At 40.9% G+C, this 21,657-nt stretch overlaps 1 protein-coding gene across 1 annotated transcript in view; it reads left to right on the top strand.

Moving 5' to 3' along the window:
• Positions 1-647: 647 nt before the first annotated feature.
• cbln1 (cerebellin 1 precursor) overlaps positions 648-21,657 on the top strand; it is a gene marked incomplete at both ends in the record, with an annotated part of 28,557 nt that continues 7,547 nt past the window's right edge. Inside the window, 2 exons of the mRNA XM_080028623.1 lie at positions 648-905; positions 2,411-2,530. Of these exons, the coding sequence (XP_079884749.1) occupies positions 648-905; positions 2,411-2,530 (378 nt within the window). The remainder of the gene's footprint in view (positions 906-2,410; positions 2,531-21,657) is intronic.

The raw sequence follows: 21,657 nt of genomic DNA, 5'->3' as shown, positions 1-21,657 counted from the left end.
TCCGTTACCGGAGGGAGGGAGGGATGGATCTGTGAAAAAAAGAGTAGTACTATAGGGCGGGAGCATCTTGCGCCCGCGCGCCGCGTCCCTTCCTCTCGAGCCCTTTGTGTTGTAAACTCTCATATCGCACATATCAATAATTCAAGCGCGCGAGAGTGAGAGCAGACGGAGCTCCCCCACGCGCGCTATGAGTTCTGCTGCCTCGGTGTCACTCGTCCAGGGCCCCTCCGCAGCGCGCGCGACCCCCACGCATTGTGTCTCCAAGTGACAGAAAAAAAGCTGCTCAGAAGTGAGAAAAGAGGAAAAAGAACTGGCAAGATAAGTGGCGACGAGACCCGAGATACCTATTAGGGTAATACACAGGTTTTTGGAAGATAAAAAAGAGGAGAGAATCCTTTAAAATTACCCTGTCTGGTTTACCTGTCCGAGAGAGACTCTGCGCGAGGGAGAAAGTGTCAGCTGTATACAATCCAGACAAACGGAGTGGCATCCTAAAGTGAAACAAGCCTTCCATCAGAGGGAACACCCGGGAAACTCTTGCTACCTCACTTACTTTTTTTTTTTTTTTTTTCAAGGGGGGGAATAGACCCACCACGGTTTGAAGTGTGAAGACGACCGAAGAAAAAGTTGATAGTCCTGGTCCTGGTATGTTGGCGTTTTGCCTGCTGAGTGCCGTGTGGCTGGCGGCGAGCCCGGCCCGCGCTCAGAACGAGACGGAGCCGATCGTCCTGGAGGGGAAGTGCCTGGTGGTCTGCGACTCCAACCCGGCCGCAGACCCCACGGGCACGGCGCTGGGGATCTCCGTTCGCTCCGGCAGCGCCAAGGTGGCGTTCTCCGCCGTCCGCAACACCAACCACGAGCCTTCCGAGATGAGCAACCGCACCATGGTCATCTACTTCGACCGGGTAGGAGAGAGAGAGCGAGTGAGAGAGAGCGAGTGAGAGACAGGGAGAGATACAGAAAAGTTATATAAAGCTATGTTTTAAAATAAAATCAGCTACAAAAAAAAAAAATCAGGGAAACAATTTAAGTTTGAATTGGCTTGTCGGTTTTCACGAATGATTGGTGTATATTGCGCACGTATGAAGTTTCACATGGAGTGTGTACTGTGTGTTTCATGTGTGGCGTGGCTATACCTAGTGCCTGGTGGTCGAAGTTGTCAGAAAGCTTTCATGAAGTGAAGAAGACTTGATTTAGCCTATCAAAATGTGATGCAGCAAAATGTCACAGAGATACCAGAAACATAGGTCTGTTTTCCCTGCGCCATAAACCATTAAATGACCTTCGGGAAAAAAAAAGAAAATTAGAAAAAAAAGAATGGGATCTGTGCAATAAAGTCTACTGAGTCGAGGCATGTTCTGTAAAAATAATAATAATAGGCTTAGTCTTTAAAACCAGGAAATCCAGGTAAAACGAGGCGGTGATTTGGCAGAACGTACTCACCTCACCTCGTGCATATCTTGGTCTCGTGAAGCCTATACAGCAGAGAAAAGCTCCATGCGTTAAAAGGTGGAGCGGAAACCATTTGGTCTCTGTAACAATTCCATTTATAGGGACTACACATTCCCAGAGTAGTTGAGGAAGTACAGTCTGGCAGGCAAGCAGTTTGAATATGTCACCTTCTCTGAGCTGACAATGTGGAATATTAGATCTGACAAATCGCCAAATAATTTAGTAACGGCGGGTCGCGAGGGTGAAGTCCTATCCGCCTTCCGTTAAAGGTTAATTCTCCCTCAAACTGCCGTTCAATTACAAGCCATATAGTTCACTCCCAGCCATAAAAACAGACATTTGGCTGCAGAAATGCATAATTGAAAATCTCATTTGAAAGATTGATTAAGTTTGGAAGTTCTAACGGGGGAAAAAAAACCCAGGGAGTTGAATGCGTGGTCCGGGGCCAGCGGGGTCTTTCAAAGTCCTCTATCCGTATATAAGTGAGATATCAGTGAGTTAATGGCTTTCCTAGGATTCATTACACAAAGAAAGTCTACAATTGTGACATGTGGCTGAGATGGGTTTCATTCTCTCTTACAAAATCAATCAAACAGTAAGTAAAACATAAACAGTGGTTATATTCCCTGAGAATACATATTGTCAGCAGGTTCCTGTGGCATCATGTGTGGACTTTGTAACATGAAAAACATTGGGGCTGTAGTTTTTGGTTGCTTATCTTGTTTGTTAGTCAGGACGTCCTTGCAGTGCATATTTTATTTATATTCACCCATATTCTCCATTCAGCAGTGACTTCTGAGAGCAAAAACAGTGAAAGACATAAGCATTTTTATCAATGAAATTCTTTCTTTCTTTCTTTCTTTCTTTCTTTCTTTCTTTCTTTCTTTCTTTCTTTCTTTCTTTCTTTCTCTCTTTCTTTCTTTCTTTCTTTCTTTCTTTCTTTCTTTCTTTCTTGCAGGTTCTGGTCAATATTGGGAAGAATTTCGACGAGGAGAGAAGTAATTTCATCGCGCCGCGCAAAGGGATTTACAGTTTTAACTTCCACGTAGTGAAAGTCTACAACCGCCAAACCATACAGGTACCGCTTTTTTGTGTGCTTGTCTTTTTATGTGTGTGTGTGTTTTATGAGTGTGTGTATGCTTGCCTGTGTGTCTGTGCGCTTGCGCCTCCCCCCCTCATAAAAGTTGAATATCAACCGCATTGGAAGTCATTTTGTAGATGTTTGAGATGTCTTTCCCGGGAGACAACCACGGAGGCCGGCGTAAACAGATGAAAGCTATAGTCGTCTGCCACCCGCCGGCTCAATCATAATTAATCAATACACACACACACACACACACACACACACACACACACACACACAGAGCCAAACCAAGCGCGAGTGTAGCCAGCATGGGGACGGGGTGCTGTGGAGAGCGGCCCATAGCAGCTTTCATTTTCAGCACCATGGACAGCGATGTATTCTCTGTCTTTGTGTTCTCATGAAAAAAGGCAGGAGGCTGACTAAGATCTCTGATTATATAGTAGATTAAAACATCACAATCACTTTGAACAGAGCAAACATTTTAATGTTCTCCCCCTTACACACATATACACACACACACACTCACATGGTTTTTTTTTTTGAGATATGTTATCCACTCATTCATTTTTCACATACATTGCCTGCAGTGTGCCCCATCGCAGCTCTCCTTTCATCCTACTAACAAGTCAGTTTTCGCTGTGCCTTTTAGATGCAGTCTCCACATTCTTTTTGATGTGTGGAGTAATAGGAAGCACGTGAGCAGGCTTAAGCCCATTTCAAGCATTTAACATGCGTGCGATGACGTTTTACAAGCCATGCTGCGTTAATTACAATGTATCTCCCGCAAATCAAACTGTTGTGTAATTATGCCGTTGGATCCCCCGGGGCTTTGGCATTATGTGTTGCTACTTATACTTGATTATTCACTCTTGCGTCTCGAATTAATTAGCATTGCAGCAGTGGTACAACAACAACAACAATAACAACAACAAGAAGGGCGGGCGATATGTGAGGGAGAAAAGCTGTATGTCAAGCTCGCTGGGCACTCACAGTCAACTTTACGTGACTGAACGCAAATAGAGCGTGGATAGCAAACACTTGACTCATGGCACTAAGGTAATTAAGTCTGTCATACCATGCATACACACATTGGTGATAAGGACAATCACACTGGTATTGTCATTGGTAGCAATTTGCTGTGTTCTTAAATTAAACCTCTGGATTGCACGTTTTCTGTCACGTTTCTGAAATGTTCTTAATCCAAACATCTGGATTGCTATATGATATTGTCTAAATAAAACATTTGAAATGGAGTAAATAAAGGAGAACAGTACTTCCGAAACAAGCCTTGTTTGGTTCAAATCCGCAAAAACATTCAAAACCTTTTTTAAAAATTAACATTTCTAAAACAAAATTAAATTTTAAGTTGGAATGCAGTTAGAAAAAGCGATTTATTCTGTCACATATCTGACATGAAACAGATAGGTGAAGGGCTTTCCGCTCTCTTCCAAGCATCCAGCCTGTGTGCCGCTCACCTTCATCCATCCAGCGCATCTGCTCTGTTGAAAACTCCCACTGTTTGATTGCCTTAGAGGGGGCCACTGTGGTGCACGCCACAGATGAGAGACAGCAGGGACAGGAGGGCGGTGGCTAGGGATGAATGAAGGGGAAAGTATGAAAGTATATGACTTTGAGTTTTATTGAATTCCTACTCACAGTTAAACAAATGAATAAAAAGCTGAATTTACATCAGCTTAGAAAAATATAAAGTCCAGCCCTATAAAATAAAAAAGACTGCATATCGATTATTCACCTATGCACTCATATGTTTACACTCACATACTAATTAAAAAAACAGCCGTCCACTAAAACCATACATATGGCCTACGTAAGTCCCTCAAATAGGAAATATGTATTGATTTTGCATTAAGATTTCACAAAATGACATGGCCAATGTTATATTTATTTTTGAGTTGTGTTATAAACACATCTCAAATGTTTCCATACATTTTCCAAAATCAAAGAAATTAATCATTTTGATGGAGTAACACACCGTTTTACTCGGTCGCCTGTCAATGACGGGGGTCTGTCTACTTCCTGGAAATCTCCATCATAACCTTTACTTAGTGAAAACACGGGGAGTAGCCGTTAAAACGGGGGAGGGAGTCATTCCACAACCGCACCAAAAAGAAGAGGAAGAAGTAGTCGCTTTATAGCATTGTATGGTTTCTTGTTATATCATGTTGTCTGGTTTGCAGCATTGTGAGGAACCAGGGGGTTTATGCCTTGGCCACCGCTGTTTTTCTCTTCCCTGCCTAAACACACTTTTCAGAATAGGCTTAAGCAACACAGCGGTGCTAATTTAAAAGATCAAAACGTATACAAAAATGCAAAAAGGTTTAAATGTATTGGAACCCAGTTATTTGAATTTTCATTTGCAACCTGCAGGTCCTGTATATGCCCTCTGCTCTCTATTTGAAATGAAATGGTAACAAATGAACTCTATGGAACAGCAACCGTGTAGACATGCAGAGGAGTTGCTGCTAGGATATCAATATCAATCAAAATCAATACATTTTTTGGATAGATGGTTGGGTTGACCATAATACTTATGAAAGTGTAAATACTTTGAGTTATTAGATGTGCCTTCTGTTAGAATACTGTCTAACAATGTAAAGCAAATCAAATCATAAGCCAACCCAAGTCCCTACAGACTGAGCCTCTGTGTTGTCAATGTTAAGTTGAGGTTGGTAATGTCTTCCCCGGAACAGCGGATCTCATTTTCAGAAACGTTAATTGACAAAAAAAAAAAAATGTATGTCAGGGAATTTATGATAATGATGTAACAATACACATTATATTGCTGCTAATTGTCAACTGTGAAAAAGTGATTTTTTTAGAGTAGCATTTTGAACATCCAGTCATTCAGAATTGTGATTCTTGAAGCCCGAGTCATAGCCACTGTGTAGGGATGACAACGAAACAAGGGGCACCTCTGACATGCCTCATACTGTGTCTATGTTAAACCTTGGGCATCTACGTCCAGCGGCACACTACTCTTATAATAATATTTAAAAAAAAATGTCATCTCATAGAAATAGCAATCATGCTCCAGTTTCAAATGCCATTCATTCAGAACAGAAATGTGTTAATTGTAGCATAACAATATAATTGTTACCAAAATGGTTCAATATCATTTCCATTTAACACAATGATGCCATGTCAAAACTTGCTCTAAAACATGGGTTTTGATTCAACTCATTATAAGGCAGTTCATTTCATCAGGTATGGTCAGTGGTGTAGTGGTGCCTGGAGAAGTGGGTATACTCTAAGTTGTACTGCGCGCGCATCCGCTTTTGCCGGTCCTATATTTCCCATAATTGCGCTGCCTCACACAGCCACTCCTGAGTAGTGGTCCAACACAGGCCTAATGCATGAATAGCCTATAAGATATTAGAGAGCGTAGCTGGCAGAACGGCTATATGTTTAGCCTCCGTGTCCGCTCCATTTACAGCCATTAGTGCGAGTGGGGGGGGGGGGGGGGGGGGTTCACTGTCCTGACAGCTGACTGCCGCTACGGTCTGCCGGACCATCACTGTTTGCACAGTAGGCTAAATAGGGAGACGTAGGTGGGGACCCTGGACCTTCTAGGGGGGTCAGGGGGAATGCTCCCCCGGAAGAAAAAAATGCAACCTTTTAAAGTAAAATTCATCAATCTGGTGCACTTTGAGAAGAAAACTGCATGCAACCAGGCCCAGGGGCCCAAGGGCTCAGGGGGGCCCTAAGCCAGAGATACTGATAGTAACTTTACATGTCGCATTGTCAAAGAGCTCAGTCACTCATGTCAATAACAGCCTAGGGTCCAAAAAGGAATAGGAAATAAATCATCATGGCCCCTAGCAGGTGAAAAATAGAAAAGCAAGTGCAAAACAAAAGCATTATTAGCTATGTCTTATGGGCTTCATAAGGGGCCTCTAAGGCCCCCACACACATACAGGAATAAGCTTTACACGTGTAAATTCTATACTGTTCATAAAAAGTAGCTTTCCACCCTGTATCTGTTGCAATGGGCCCCTCCATCATATAACATGGGTCTGCAGACCAATCTACTGAAATGTTTTTACAGTTGCAGAGTAAAGAGTGCTGCCTGTTTAAGAAAAAATAATGTTCCTTCTGCAGCTCAAGATTTGATTTAAATCTAAATTTTCCTCTGAAAGTGCATCAGATTGATGCATTTTACTTTAAATCTCATAATCCGTCTATGAACCAACTGGTTTCCACAATCTTTTTTATTTTTGCGGGGAGCATGCACAAGCATTATTCATAGAAAAAAAATGTGGGGGCCCCCCACAGGGTCTTGAAACGGGCCCCGAGATCGTTAAGACCGCCCCTGCACGCTTGCCGCCTTCTCTCTGCCCGCTCGCCTCTCTATTGAGAATGCATTAGTGGGCGAAACAAACGCCTCGGCCCGTGTGAAAAGGCCTGAACTACTGAACGAAGGAAATCAAATGAGGTTCTGGCATTTTCCCCAAAAAACGGGACAAATTGTGTCCCGGGAGAGATTTTTCTTTTCCCGGGACAGCTGGTGAAAAAAAGAGAACAATTTCGGGGAAAACCGGACGGGTGGCAACAAGTCCCGCAGTCGCGGCCGTTAGAAGTGGGTATACGCAATGTCGCCTGAAAAATAAGTGGGTATACGCCGTATACCTGCGTATACCCCCCACTACACCACTGGGTATGGTGGTAAAAAAAGGAAATACATCATCATAGTTTTTGAACATACAAGTGAAGCCGAATTTAGAATAGACTTTTCAACATATGGGACTGGTGACAGTATATTTTGACAGTATTTGATAGTATATTTTGACCTGGGCAATTACAATAATATCATATGTTTTATCTATAAGGAATGTTGTGTGACTGTGTTATATGAGAAACTTCTACGATGGTTCAAGTGCTGTCACAAAGTGCTATTGCCGTTTTAAGCACCACTTAATTTATGTCTTGGAAAATTCCGTTTTAAAAACACACTTTTTAAAGATTGATATGTGTACAGGACCACTGAGTTAACGTTTAGTGAAAGCCACATCCCTTCCAGACATCCCAATATCTTCAAACAGTTTATTTAATATCGTTTGATTCCCTTACGTAGCTTTCCACACCACAGCCAACAGACTGACAAACCCGGCCTAAACACAAAACTGGGCAGCCTTTATGTAGGAATGCAGTGAAAAATACTATTTACACAAATAATTATTGAAAAGAACTTCAAACAGCTACATTTGTTGTCCAATCAAACAGAACATCTCACACTCTCTTAATTAGAACCTCTTTTGATAGTGCCTCAAGTTGCTCTTTTTGATCATACAGTGAGTTGATAACATGATAGGCTAATAAGACTTAATAGCCATGCCAAATTCATGCTATCTATTTTTACTATGTTACCCTTTGAGAAAAATCTTAGAAATCTGTTAAAATATTATTATGGTGTTCTCAAAACCATATCCTTCTACAGTGTGAAAGTGTGTTTCCAGCTATGAATAGTGCAACATAAACAGACAGCTTTCACACAGCCAATATGGCCAGTTAACTTACATTCAAACCAGCCCCTCCCCCCCCCCCCCCTCCACACACACACACACACGTTTCTATTTCCTGAAAAAAATAAAGGGGTGTCTGGTCTCCCTGGGCCACCTCGATTGGTCAAAATGGTCTTACAGAGGACAGCAGTGTAGAGTGAAGGACATTGTACATTTTCCCCAAATACTGTAACACAGATTATGACAATAAACCACTGCTAGTAATGTTACACTTCTCCTATATCAGATTAAGTCCTAGGATAAGGCTGAAAGGCTTACTGGCAAAAAGATTACATTTCTTCTGAGCTCAAGAAGACAGGATAGATTTTTATTTATTTTTTAAATCTGTGGCCACCTCAATATTACTTGCATGCTTTTTAAGACCAACAGCACTTCACACACAGTGCAAATGTAAAAATAAATATACTAGGATGTGTCACTACCAACGTACTACAGCTGTGTGTACGAGGGAGGTGAGTGGCCGGTAATGCGTTGATGTGTAGCACACAACGAAGTGCGAACAAAATGGGCACCATGATTTTAGCTAGCTAACAAAGTAAAAATAGAAATGCACAAGTCTTCTGCTAGTGGCTCAGACGGTGTTCATCATGTACACTGGAGGTGTAAGGGAAATGAGACATAAATAAACAGCTTCTCTGTTTTCCTGCGTTCTCTCGCCTTTGAAATGTTAAAGGGAGGACAGGGGGATGAAACGGCAAGATAATGGAGTCTGCAGCAGAGTTTGTCAGGTCTCACACACAGACAGCATATTTTTAACTTGCGTGTTTGTGAGCCTTTTTTTTCAAGGGCGGGTATGGGTCTGCTGTACTGACAAGAAGTCGATGGGCAGTGTTGGACAGTCAGCCACTTTGGTTCCGATTGAAATATCGCACCAATTTTTTTTTTATGAATTCCACCTGCATTTCTTTTTGATAAATGTCACTACTTCTGGGATTCCTTGTGATTCCTCTAGCACCACCATGAAGTTGATATACTTTGTGTGTGTTTTTTTTACTGAAATGTCTAACAACTGTTAGATAGATACAGTAGCCATACTATTTGGTTTCACACACGTCTCTCTCCTGAAGAATTGTAATCTCATTAGTGCTGTTTAAAACTTGTCCTCTGGTGCCACCATCACATCAACTCCTACCGGCAATCTTCTTCATATTGGGAACTGTTAGCATGTTAAGTTCCTAATCTAAAATGGTGGACATACATAGTACACATTATACCTGTCTAACATCAACTCTGAATCTTGTTTGCCTACAGTCACTTGTATTTGAACTCAATGCTTGATATTGTTACAATTTATAGATATATTTTATCTTCCTTATATACATTTCTAAATATGTATGGTATTAAGGAGCAACCTTTTAGCTGAATGGTACTCCACAACTGAAATGCCCACAGCTAGATTCTGGCTGGGGACTTGTGCTACATGTCTTACCCCTCCCTCTCTTCTTGTCCCCTGTTCCAACTATCCAATAAAAGATAAAAATGCACAATAAAATCTAAGTCTTAAAATAGAATGATTTCAGATCCATATTTTGCCTTTTAATGTCCTTTTTGGGCCTTGTTAGCAAACGATAATTGAAGGTGGTTATGCTGGCCATTAGGATGCATGAGATACAGTAAGAGAAATACTTGAAAGCCGCTCCTGATTTTGCATTTATCAACCCAAGAAGTGAAATATGTTAATCATAGATACAATCTGATTGTTTTTAATAGAGGGAGTTTCATTTATATTAAACTAACGTCCTTAAGAGTCCAGGAATACACAGCGTTTTTTCTCAGTTAAAAATATTTCAAAAAGTCAAATATGAACCTCACCTCTCAGTTCATATTATACCCGCAGTTAGTTTGTCAAATCTGACATTTTAATGGATTCATTTGGAGGGAGAGATGTTAATGACCATAGTGATGACTCACACATTAACGTCATACACTGTCACATACTTGATGGTTCTGAAAAGAAAAAAAAAGTGTTCATCCTAAGTGACGAATATTAAGTCAGCGTTTTAAGCACAGATGGAGGAAGAGGCAAAGACACATCCAGAATACTTCTAAAAAACATATCTACATCCATTGCTCTTTAATGCAATTTATACAGTACACACACGCACACACACACACACACACACACACACACACACACACACACACACACACACACACACACACACACACACACACACACACACACACACGTATCAAGTAGCAACAGTTTAATTATTTCTTAGTAGATAGTTGTGCTGCTTCGTGCTGCTCATGGGTGAAAGAGAAGAAGTGTGTGAGAGGATTCTTTTAATATTTATTGTATTTAGATTGAACACGATTACAAAAGCACAACCAAATTGATTCATTATAACAGTTGACAGTTGTCCAAAAAGAGAAAGAACAGGTACATTTATTGCCAACTGCTCTTTACACCTGCAAGCAATGTTCAGCTTAATTAAACTTGCATACTTAGATCAATAATTATAAAACAACTTGGTTTAAGTTACCACCTAGACACTTAAAGAAGACAATGTAATACGTCTCCTCGAAGTGTCCATGTTGGTGCTTGTAAAAGTTAAAGGAAACGTAATTTCAGTGGGGTTTCTTATTTTATTTTGTGTAGTGAAAGTAAAAACATGGTGCTGACATTGGGTTAACAGAAAGTATTGACAGACATGTGCCTTAAAGGATGTGCATTAAGTACATACAGCATGAGAACTCCTGGCTAGGTTAGTAAGACAGGGCTGGACCAAAAACAAGTGTCTAACTAGCAATATCTGGAGGACTCTCTGTTTAAGTATAGCCTTACATCAGAGTGTCTCTTCAGCTGTGTTCCCGTGGCATGGTGTTTCTGTTCTGCTGCATGCGTCTTACAAATGACAACATGAGAGGAACATCTGTGATTTAGAAAAGTTAGAAAGGTGATATAACCATGTGATCTCTGGATGGTATTTCCACCAGTAGGGGAGAACGGGGTAATTTGTCACATGGGTTGGATGTCACATTCGTTATATCTCGCCACCAGAGCGCGCTAGCTCTGAAATGTTGATATAAAAAAGGTCCAGAATTGGGATCAGAGGTCATATACATAGACTTCCTTTGAGTTAGACTGCTGCATTTCAGGTAAGAGGATGTTTTGTGTTTTTCATGTCAAATTCAAAATATTTTGCTTCTCAGTATTTTTCTTCTAGGCTTTTACACAATGGGTTTATAACAAAACACTTGTTACCCTCAGAAAGTGTGAAGGGTAAACTATAGTTTAGATTGTGGTTAGCAAGCTAATTAGTTGTCAGATGGTTGTTGGCCTTGATGCTAGCAAGAAATTCAAGTTGGGGTTGGTCGTCAAATTTTTTGAGGGGTTGGTTGTCACATGTTATCCCAAAGCTGCAGCCAGAAAAGGAACCCAATAACGAAAGAAATTGTCAAGCTGTATCCTCACTGACACCCCAGAGAAGGAAAGAATAGAGCAGGAAAAGGCAGCTAGAAAGCAAAAGAAAAAAGGGCAACAAAATCAAAACAACCCAGTGCATCCCAAACTAGACCAGCTGCCAAGGCTACAGAACGTTATGTAGGCCTATTTGTCAACTTGACAATGCAATTAAACATTCAAATTTGGTTCTGCCTCCTTGCCTTCTTTTTAAGATTTTTCCCATTAAGATAACATTGTGACAAACAACCCCATAATGTGTGACAACCGACCCCTTGATGGGGTTGGTTGTCACAATGTGTCAGAGTGTCTTTGATGGTAAATTACTTCTTCATTACAATAAGTTGGAAAAAAAGAGAGACACACATTTCTAGCCAACACCTTAAGCTTCAATTTAATGTAGGAATGGCTATTGACAGATGTTTTGGTGATGAGCAAATCTCACTAGAGTAAAAAGTGTGCCTACTTACCCCGTTCTCCCCTACTCTCTGGTAGAACATTTTTTTTTTTTTTTTTTTTTTTTTTTTTTTTTTTGGGGGTGAGGGGGTTTAGTTGGCAGCCACTCCAAGTATATTATTCAAGACATATTCATGAAGACAGGTTAAAACTTACAAAGGCAGATTCGTCAGGTTTAGTGCCTGGTTGTTCAACAACACCTATGCAATTTAAAGCACTACGTATTAGTGTAAGAATAGTGTGTTTGTGTGTGTGTGTGTGTGTGTGTGTGTTAAAAAACTGAATTTTGCATGGCAGGCTGTGTCAACACTGCAGAGGTCAGAGAGCAGCTTGTGGTTTCCAGATGCAGCTGAACCAGAGGTCACAACGTAACGGATGGAAGGAGAATGATGGTGTGACCTGACCAAAGGACACACTTTTCTTTTTGAGTTATAAAGCGGATCGGATATCTCACTCTGCCTCATCTTTACAATCATTCAATTGATCATTTTATTAATATTATTTTTATTGGATAAAAGTCAAACAAGTCTCTCAATTGATTTGTTGCATGTGCTGTTCAGCCTGCCTCAGCCTGCCTCAGGCTCGGCTTTTTCCTTGGATCATATCATTCATTTCTCTAGTGTTTTCTTTTGTTTCTTTCTCCCCAAATTTAAAAATCATAGCACCATCTGGTCTTGTTGATGTTCTCAACTGACTTATCTGAAGTCATTAGTGTAATATGACATTTGGCGACAGATTTGCATGCACTTGATATGAAATATGATGGGAGTAGGCTTTGCCCATTGGTTGATGTGGTTCCCTAGGGTTGTATCAATGGAGGCTGGTGAAGAATTGACAATCCCACATTTGTAAGATCTGTTTTTTTGGGGTGTGTGCCCTGGTCCATGATGTAAATAGTTCAGTATACTGTAGTTCTCGCTCTGGTTTGCCTCCATCCCTTCAAAATCATCTCTTCTTGCTTAACTGAGTTCCATTGAAACTTGCTGCAATGACTACAGTTTATAATAACACATCTCTCCTGCACAATAACGTCATCTAACGCTGTGTTTACACAAGAACAAAGAAAGTATCCTGGCTATGTTTGCGCTGCATACACAGTCTTTTCAGAGCTTTATAAAACAGAGAACAATTAGATTAGATCACAAGCAGATCCTCATTCAATTAGATTCGTAAAAAAAACAAAAAAACATCAAATTGTTGGCTCTGGGGACTTCCGGTTTGGCCATGCAGGGGTAGGACGTGCGAAGGCAGAGCTCCCCACTCAACTTATCAATATTAACCTTTAAAAACGCCGCTCAGGGCATCTAACTGCTTAAATCAGTCTAAGACAGACAAAAGGCCACCAAATTTGGCGATATGAGTAAGAATAAGCCGACCAGTGCGCCGCCGTGGACTCCGCCAACAACCCGAACTAGTATAGCTAGCAAGGTTGCTGCTATGGCTAGTGCTAGCCCACACAGTGGTGGAACGACTGCAAACGTGGAGGCTGTTTCCGTGAGCCAGCTTGTAGCCGAGTTGTCGAAACAACGGTCTTCGCTCAAGGAGGACATCTCTGCTTTAATTCAAGAGTCAATTGCCCCGCTTCAGTCCTCCGTGAATGCACTGACAGAGACTGTTACTAGCTTTCAAGCACGGCTAAGCGCAACCGAAGTTCTGGCTGGGGATAACTTCAGTGCGATTTTCACAGCGGACGGGAAAATAAAACGACTAGAGGAGCAAAATGCCACACTGCTCGAACGCGTGGATGACCTGGAGAACCGCTCTCGCAGAGCAAACCTGAGAATCCTGAACGTCCCGGAGGACAGCGAGAAGGGCCAGCACACCGTCAAGTTTGTATCCGACCTGCTAATGGAAGCAATGGGCGAAGAGGTTTTTGAAAACCCACCGGAGTTGGAGCGGGCTCATCGTTCTCCCGGCCAAAGACCCCGAGAAGGACAGCCGCCCCGTCCCTTTGTGGTGTGTTTCCATCGTTTCCAGGTGAAAGAAAAGGCATTGCAGTGGGCCCGGACGCACGACGTGGAGTTTAACGGCTCCAAACTGAGGATCTACCCGGACATGTCTGCTGGCCTGGCGAAGAAACGCGCTGCATTTAAAAACGTCAAGCAGCTCCTCTATGAGAAGAAGATAAGATTCAGTCTGCTACATCCTGCACGTCTCCGAGTTCAGTTTGAGGATGAGACTCTCTTTTTCCACTCACCAGAAGCTGCCAAGGTGTTCTATGACCGTCGGGTTGCCGGACCAATTGACTGATTCTGACACAAATGGACTAATCTGAGACCGACAGAACTTCATCGAGCTGAAGTGATCAATATGTCTGAAGGTTGGTTAATTTGAGCCGTTACATTTTAAGTGAAGCAAATATCAGTCTGTATCACTTTCATAATCGATAGCAGAATGTTTGTTGACAACTGGTTAACGTTACGTTACAGCCTGAGAGGGGCGTAGCTCAAGCAAAACTATTTGCCTATTTGTTCAGATCCTATGGTTCAGATGCATTTAATTATCATTTAGCCATCTATCCTGTCTATGCAGTAGTTCGAATAATGCATACTTAAGTGTGATATAGGAGGTGAACTAAAGTTAGCCTGCCTACTTGTTATAATAATGGCGGTTGTTTATGTTGACTGGGAACTACAATGTTATTCATCTCTGTTCAGAGTCAATGCCCTGAGTGTGTATACTTGTTAAAGTGAGAGTGGGGAGCATTGTGTAGGGGAAATAACGTATGGGCTATTGGAAGTTTAGTCACAGTAAGATAGCTGCGGTTCGTTACTGTTCAGAGAACGAACCTAGAGTTCACACATGTTCCAGGGTTAGGGTTTTTTTTTTCTTTTTTTTTTTTTTTTTTTTTTTTCTTTTTTTTTTTTTTTTTTTTCTCTCCCGTTCTCCTCCATTTTATATTCTCCCGATCTGGCTATACAGCACCGTCCATTTCAGCCGTATCATTACCCAACCCGCTTGTTTATTAAGCTATGAATAGAGCAAGCACAACTTTAGTTGGAGGGTCTGCAGTACGTTTTGTTAGCTGGAATGTCAGAGGCATGAATGGCCCAGTGAAAAGGGCGCGAATTTTTTCACATTTAAAACGGTTGCACACTGAAATTGCATTTCTGCAGGAAACGCACCTACGAGTACAAGATCAAGTTTTGCTTAGAAAGGCCTGGATAGGTCAGGTGTACCATTCAACCTTTAGTAACAGAGCTAGAGGTGCTGCAATTATAATCCATAAAAAAGTACTCTTCACTGCTTCAAAAATAATTTCAGATCCCCAGGGACGTTATGTTATAGTATCAGGTCGTCTCTATCACGCCCCGGTGGTTTTGGTTAGTATTTACGCCCCCAACTGGGATGATGCAGATTTTTTCAGGAAGATAATCACCTTATTACCAGATTTAAATACTCATCACCTAATATTTGGCGGTGATATGAACTGTGTGATGGACACAGCCATGGACCGGTCAAGTCCCAAATCTGCACCTCCATCAAAAATGTCCAGAGCTCTTTTAAGTCTCATGACGCACCTTGGCTGTATTGACCCATGGAGATTTTTGTATCCAAACAAAAAAGAATTCTCTTGTTTTTCACATGTTCATCAGTCTTATTCAAGAATAGACTATTTTTTCATTGATAAGCGTCTTCTTCCTTCAGTGAAATCTGTAGACTACTCGGCTATTGTAGAATCTGATCATGCACCTGTTATTCTTGACATTGGTTTTACACTTAATTACCCACCAAGGCCAGCTTGGAGACTTAACACGGCATTACTTTCAGATGCAGATTTTTGTCAGTTCATGTCTAAAGCAATAGATGATTTCATTTTAACCAATCAGAATGACTCCGTATCACCATCCATATTATGGGAAACATTAAAAGTTGTACTGAGGGGACAAATAATATCATTTTCAGCTTCACGTAATAAAAAAAGAAAACAAAGACAGGAGGAGCTCATTGATTCTATTCTTAAAATTGATCATCAATACTCAACAACTCCAACACCTGAACTATACAAAGAAAAATTAAATCTGAAAGCGAAATATGATTTATTGTCTACTGGAAGGACTGAACATAACTTGTTAAGATCACGAGCATTCTTTTATGAACATGGGGAGAAGGCAGGACGCCTACTTGCTCACCAGTTAAAGGCTAAGTCGTCTGCCCAACTCATATCAACAATTAGGAAAACACCTCAAGAATTGACAATAGATCCCCAAGAAATTAATAATACTTTTAAAAAATTTTATTCTGAGTTATATACCTCAGAATTTCCTCAGGACACTTCTTCTATGGTTAATTTTTTAGAAACCCTGAATACTCCAACAATTGCACAGGAACAAAGGGACAACCTGGAAAGACCACTAAACAGACAGGAAGTAGATAACTCAATTAAGGACATGCAGAGCGGGAAGGCCCCTGGGCCGGACGGCTTCCCAGTCGAATTCTATAAAAAATTCTCCTTAAAACTGATCCCCTTACTTCTCAATATGTTTAAGTACTCGTTCGAACAGACAGCTCTCCCACAGAGCCTCACAGAGGCTCTCATCACAGTTTTACTGAAGCCTGGTAAAGACCCGGTGGATTGCAGCTCTTATAGGCCTATTTCTTTACTGAACGTGGACGTTAAGATACTGTCTAAAATTCTGGCCTCTCGAATAAACACCATAGTATCAGACATCATTTCAAATGATCAAACCGGTTTTGTGAGAGGCCGCCACTCATTCATTAACATTCGTAGACTCCTGAATGTGGTGCATTCTCCAGCGTCTGGGGGAGGACCAGAGGTGGTGGTCTCCCTAGACGCGGAGAAGGCATTCGACAGAGTAGAATGGTAGTATCTTTTTGCTGTACTGGGCAAATTTGGGTTTGGGCCGAAATTTATGTCCTGGGTTCGTCTATTATATTCATCTCCTAAAGCTGCAGTAGTTACTAATAAATTATGTTCACATTATTTTCCTTTATCTAGGGGCACGCGTCAAGGCTGCCCACTTAGCCCATTACTGTTCATTTTAGCGATAGAGCCCCTGTCAATTAAACTTAGAACTACACCATCCATACATGGTATTAGAAGGATGGAGATGGAATATAAAGCTTCCTTGTATGCTGATGATCTCTTAATATTTTTAACGGACCCGCTATCCTGTAAATCTGAACTTTTGAAGATTCTGGTTGACTTTGGTGGTTTTTCAGGTTATAAAATTAACTATTCAAAAAGTGTGTGTTTCCCGATCAATGATAAGGCAAAGCAGATTCCAGACACAGACTTGCCATTTTGTATATCACATTCCGGTTTTAAGTATTTAGGAATAAATATCACCCCTTCTTTTTCTGAATTGTTTAAAGCCAACTTCACACCTATAATGGAGAAACTAAAATCTGACCTCCAGAGATGGAGTGCTATTTACCTTTCTTTAGCTGGAAAAATCAACTGCGTCAAGATGAATGTGTTGCCTAGATTTTTATATTTGTTTCAAAGCATCCCAGTTTTCCTGCCAAAATCCTTCTTCCGTTCACTTGATGCCCTACTCTTAAGTTTCATATGGGGAGGTAAATCTTCAAGACTACGTAAAACATTGCTTGAAAGGCCAAGAAAAGAGGGTGGGCTTGCTCTCCCGAATTTCAGGGTTTATTATTGGGCAGCGAATCTGCAAAAAATAATGTACTGGTTTCAGGCCCCAGACACGGGTTGGTGCAGTGAGGAGGCAAAGCTCTGTAATCTGTCATCACTTCCTGCACTGTTAACAACAAAACTTCCTCTCTCCCCATCACAGTTTTCTTCAAGCCCAGTAGTGCGCTCAACCCTAAGAATTTGGATACAATTTAGGCAAACATTTAAATTGTCTGGCCTTTCTATGCTAAGTCCCATATGTAATAACCACCTCTTTCCAGCTGCTAAACTCGATGTCACATTCACACAATGGGACACTATGGGTCTTACTACATGCAAGGACTTTTTCATAGATAATATTTTTCCTACTTTCACAGATTTGGCCAAAAAACACTCTATTTCTAAATCCAGTTTTTTCCGATATCTTCAGATACGCCACTTTATTCAAACGTACAACCCATCGTTCCCTCAATTACCTGAAAGTTCAAACTTGGATGTCATACTAAAGATTCCCTTAACTTTGAAGGGCCAAATCTCCAATTTATATAATTCAATTATGTCGTTTAGTAGTGTATCAACAGAAAAGATCAAAACAAAATGGGAGGAAGAATTAGGAACAGTCATTTCAGATGAGACATGGGTTAGGGCTCTTAGCTGTGTAAATGGAACCTCTTCTTGTGTACGTCTCAATCTTATTCAATTTAAAGTTCTTCACCGTACTCACTATAGTAAGGTCAGACTTGCTAAAATATACCCTGAACTAGATGAGACGTGTGATCGCTGTAAAGCCACCAACGCAGACCTAGCTCATATGTTCTGGTCGTGCTCCAAGTTGGAAGAGTTTTGGAAATCAATATTTGGGATTTTGAATGTTGCTTTTGGCCTACATCTACAACCTAGCCCTTTAATGGCTATATTTGGGGTAAGAGGTAACGACACTGCGACAGCCACTAACAAGAAAAATGTTATTGCCTTTGCAACTCTAATTGCTCGAAGGAGAATTCTCTTGGAATGGAAATCCCAATTACCAGCGAAGGCATCTATGTGGCTTTCTGATATGATGATGTTTTTAAAAATTGAAAAAGTAAAATACTTTCTTAGAGGATCAACCGAAAAATTCAACAAAGTCTGGGACCCTTTACTGGTTTATTTTGACAAACTTGTCACTCTCCCCTCTCATTAGTATATAAGCTTTAACGTAAAGCGCAAACACTTTCATCTTAGGAGAACTCCCACCCCCCCCCCCCCTTTTTTTTTTTTTTTTTTTTTTTTTTTTTAATTATTATTATAATTTTTTTTTTAATGGCACAGGGATTGTTAGGGTTGGATGGGGTTTATAAAAATGTAAAATTGTTAACTCATTTCATTGTACATTGTCGCAAAAAGAAATGTAACTACTGTGAAATATTGTAACATGTGTGACAGCGTACATCTTGTCTAACAAGCAATAAAAATACATGTAAAAAAAAAAAAAAAAAAAATTGTTGGCTCTGACAGTTTTAGGACAATGCTTTGAATACACACCTACATGTTCTAAGATCTCAAATGGGCTGTATAACCAGTGACACTTTATAACACTTATCTCACTTGATATTGGCGGTGGCGGGGGGGTGGGGTGGTTGGGTGAACAATTACTTTCACAGAAACCAGCGGATCCAGGGTGGCTTTTCTTTAACAATAGCCTATTATCACGTAGAGTATCTGCACACTAATGCTGTTAAGTTATATTTACGCTAGGTGTGAAAGTCTATGGTTTCCTTTATTCCTACTGCAGTAACAATCTAAAAGATCTTGGTAATTAGAACATTGGTTTGCTTTCAGACGGATAGAAAAAGTGCACACGGACATTATACATGTAGACTATTCAAATGAACATGTTTACCATCTTCCAATTCAGCTGAAATAGAAACACTACTTGTTCAAATTTACATTTTAGGGTTACAGAGAACGGCTGTGGCCCATTGAAGGTTCCAGGTTGGATTTGCCTTTCTGGATTATATTTTATAAAAAGCATCTACTGTAAATTTCAACAACATCTGCTTAAAGGGTGAACCAATCAAGGAGCGCAAATCTTGAAAAATATAAAAAGTATGTTAAATCCACAAAATAAACACAGAGAGGTGACCTACATTAAGCTTCCTGGCCAGCACAGATGTTCTACATTCTAATAATGAGCATTTGCAGCAGACAGGAACTATTTTCTTCCCCAAAATGCAAAGCAGTTCTCTAGAAAAAATATTCCAGTTAGGAACTTTACATAAGAAGCTGGCAGCAGGTGTCTGGTTGTGGTTAATATGATTTGAGCCAAACAAAGCCATCTTTACACTGTTTGCACACCATTCACTAATGTTAGCACCACCACAATCCACCTGTGGTTAATACTGCTTTATTGGTCACTATTTGCCGGCAGCCGTGTCACAAAAACTGCAATGCTTAAACAGTGCACCTATTGTTTCTGCTCTGCGCACTCGCTGCAGTAACCTAATGCTGATGAGTGAAGATCCTGTTGACACTGACTCAACACTTTGCATGTTTCTCCTCCCCAATAATGAATGTTTTAACATTAAATGAAGGGCTTTGTAAGCCTTTAGTGTGAAACACTAGGACAATAGGAAGCATTGACAATGTGATTGAGGTAAGCTGTCAGTAGTTCACAATCTGTACACACAAGTGATTTTGTACCATTTTGTGAGATAGGGCCCAAATTTCACTTTGACACCAGAGTGTCCCCCCTATGGAGTACGACAATATAAATCCAATCCATCTTACATCCATTAATGTCAGTCTTTGTTTTCCCCAGGAACACTTCTTTGTTTGCTTAGCTTGGTTTGCTCTTGTGCTGCCCATCTCTCAATGACCCTGGAGTAACCTTGCTACAAACTTTAGACAAATGTCACCGTATAGAAATATAGTGGAGCCAACCATAGACAGACTATTATGTATGTATGTATGTATGTATGTGTGTGTGTGTGTGTGTGTGTGTGTGTGTGTGTGTATGTATGTATGTATGTATGTATGTGTGTGTGTGTGTTAGGGGTGTAACGATCCATCGATGTAGATCGATCCATCGATTGATTTGCGAACGATCCAACTGAATCGATACAACGTTGTATAATGCTTTTATTTTGACAATGTCCTTACCCGGGTGTTTGTGACACCATTTCCGCCCGACCGCAGCAGGCTTTTCACGCTTGTTATGATTATCAAAGTTCATTTCGGACACTGAAACCATCGGTAACAGACCTGTCGGTGTTTGCACCATGGGCAGAGGATCATATATCCCCGCTGACAGAGCAGTCGAGCCGGCGCTTACCGGGGCAGCGCGCCGCTCGACAGGCTCGCGGGGTTAGCAGCCGAGCTAGCGGGGCATTCGGCTGTTATCCCCGCGGGCTGTCCAGCACAGTGCTGCCCGGCTCGCAGTGTAAAGTTCCAAGAATGCGCGGCTCGGCTGCTCTCTCAGCGGTGAGAAGCTCCTGCGCTCCCCGGGGCGGTCACCCTCTCCCCGGGGTGAATTTACAAGCCACCGCAGCCTCGGCTAAAGAGGATAGCTCTATTAGGCTAATGAGCTAAGCTAGCGAGGAATCCACCAATTCAGTCCTGTGCCCTGAAACCCTACACGGCCCAAAACTACTCAAATGTCACTCCAAGCATTGTTTACTGTCTGCCACTACACCTTACGATATGAATAATAGTAAGAGATTGAAATATATTAATCTTATGAAAGATATTAATCTTATGAAAGATATTAATCTTTCAATCAAATAATTCAAGCTAATATTTTTTAGCTGTATTTTACATAGATAGAGGTATTTTATAAGGAAGTCCCCTTCACATTAAATAAAATGTCATCAAAAAGAGGGAAATAGCGGAGGTAGCAGCTTAAATTTGTTGTTTATCCTGTTAATTTCAAGATCTTTAGTGTTCAGAATGCATACAATGGATTAAAATTATACAAACAATTAAGAAGGCTATTCTATTATCAACATGTATTGTTAGATAACGAGATAGGCCATCTTGTGTTAAATGGGCATATAATATCGTCTCATATCGATCGCAGGCCCCTGAATCAAATCGAATCGAATCGAAATCGTATCGCAGCAGATTTTAGATATCGGCA

Source organism: Ammodytes marinus, assembly GCF_949987685.1.
Source record: "Ammodytes marinus genome assembly, chromosome: 5".
NCBI lineage: Eukaryota > Metazoa > Chordata > Actinopteri > Uranoscopiformes > Ammodytidae > Ammodytes > Ammodytes marinus.
The sequence above is the reverse complement of the archived record's forward strand: the minus strand, read 5'-3'. Positions and strand labels throughout refer to the sequence as shown.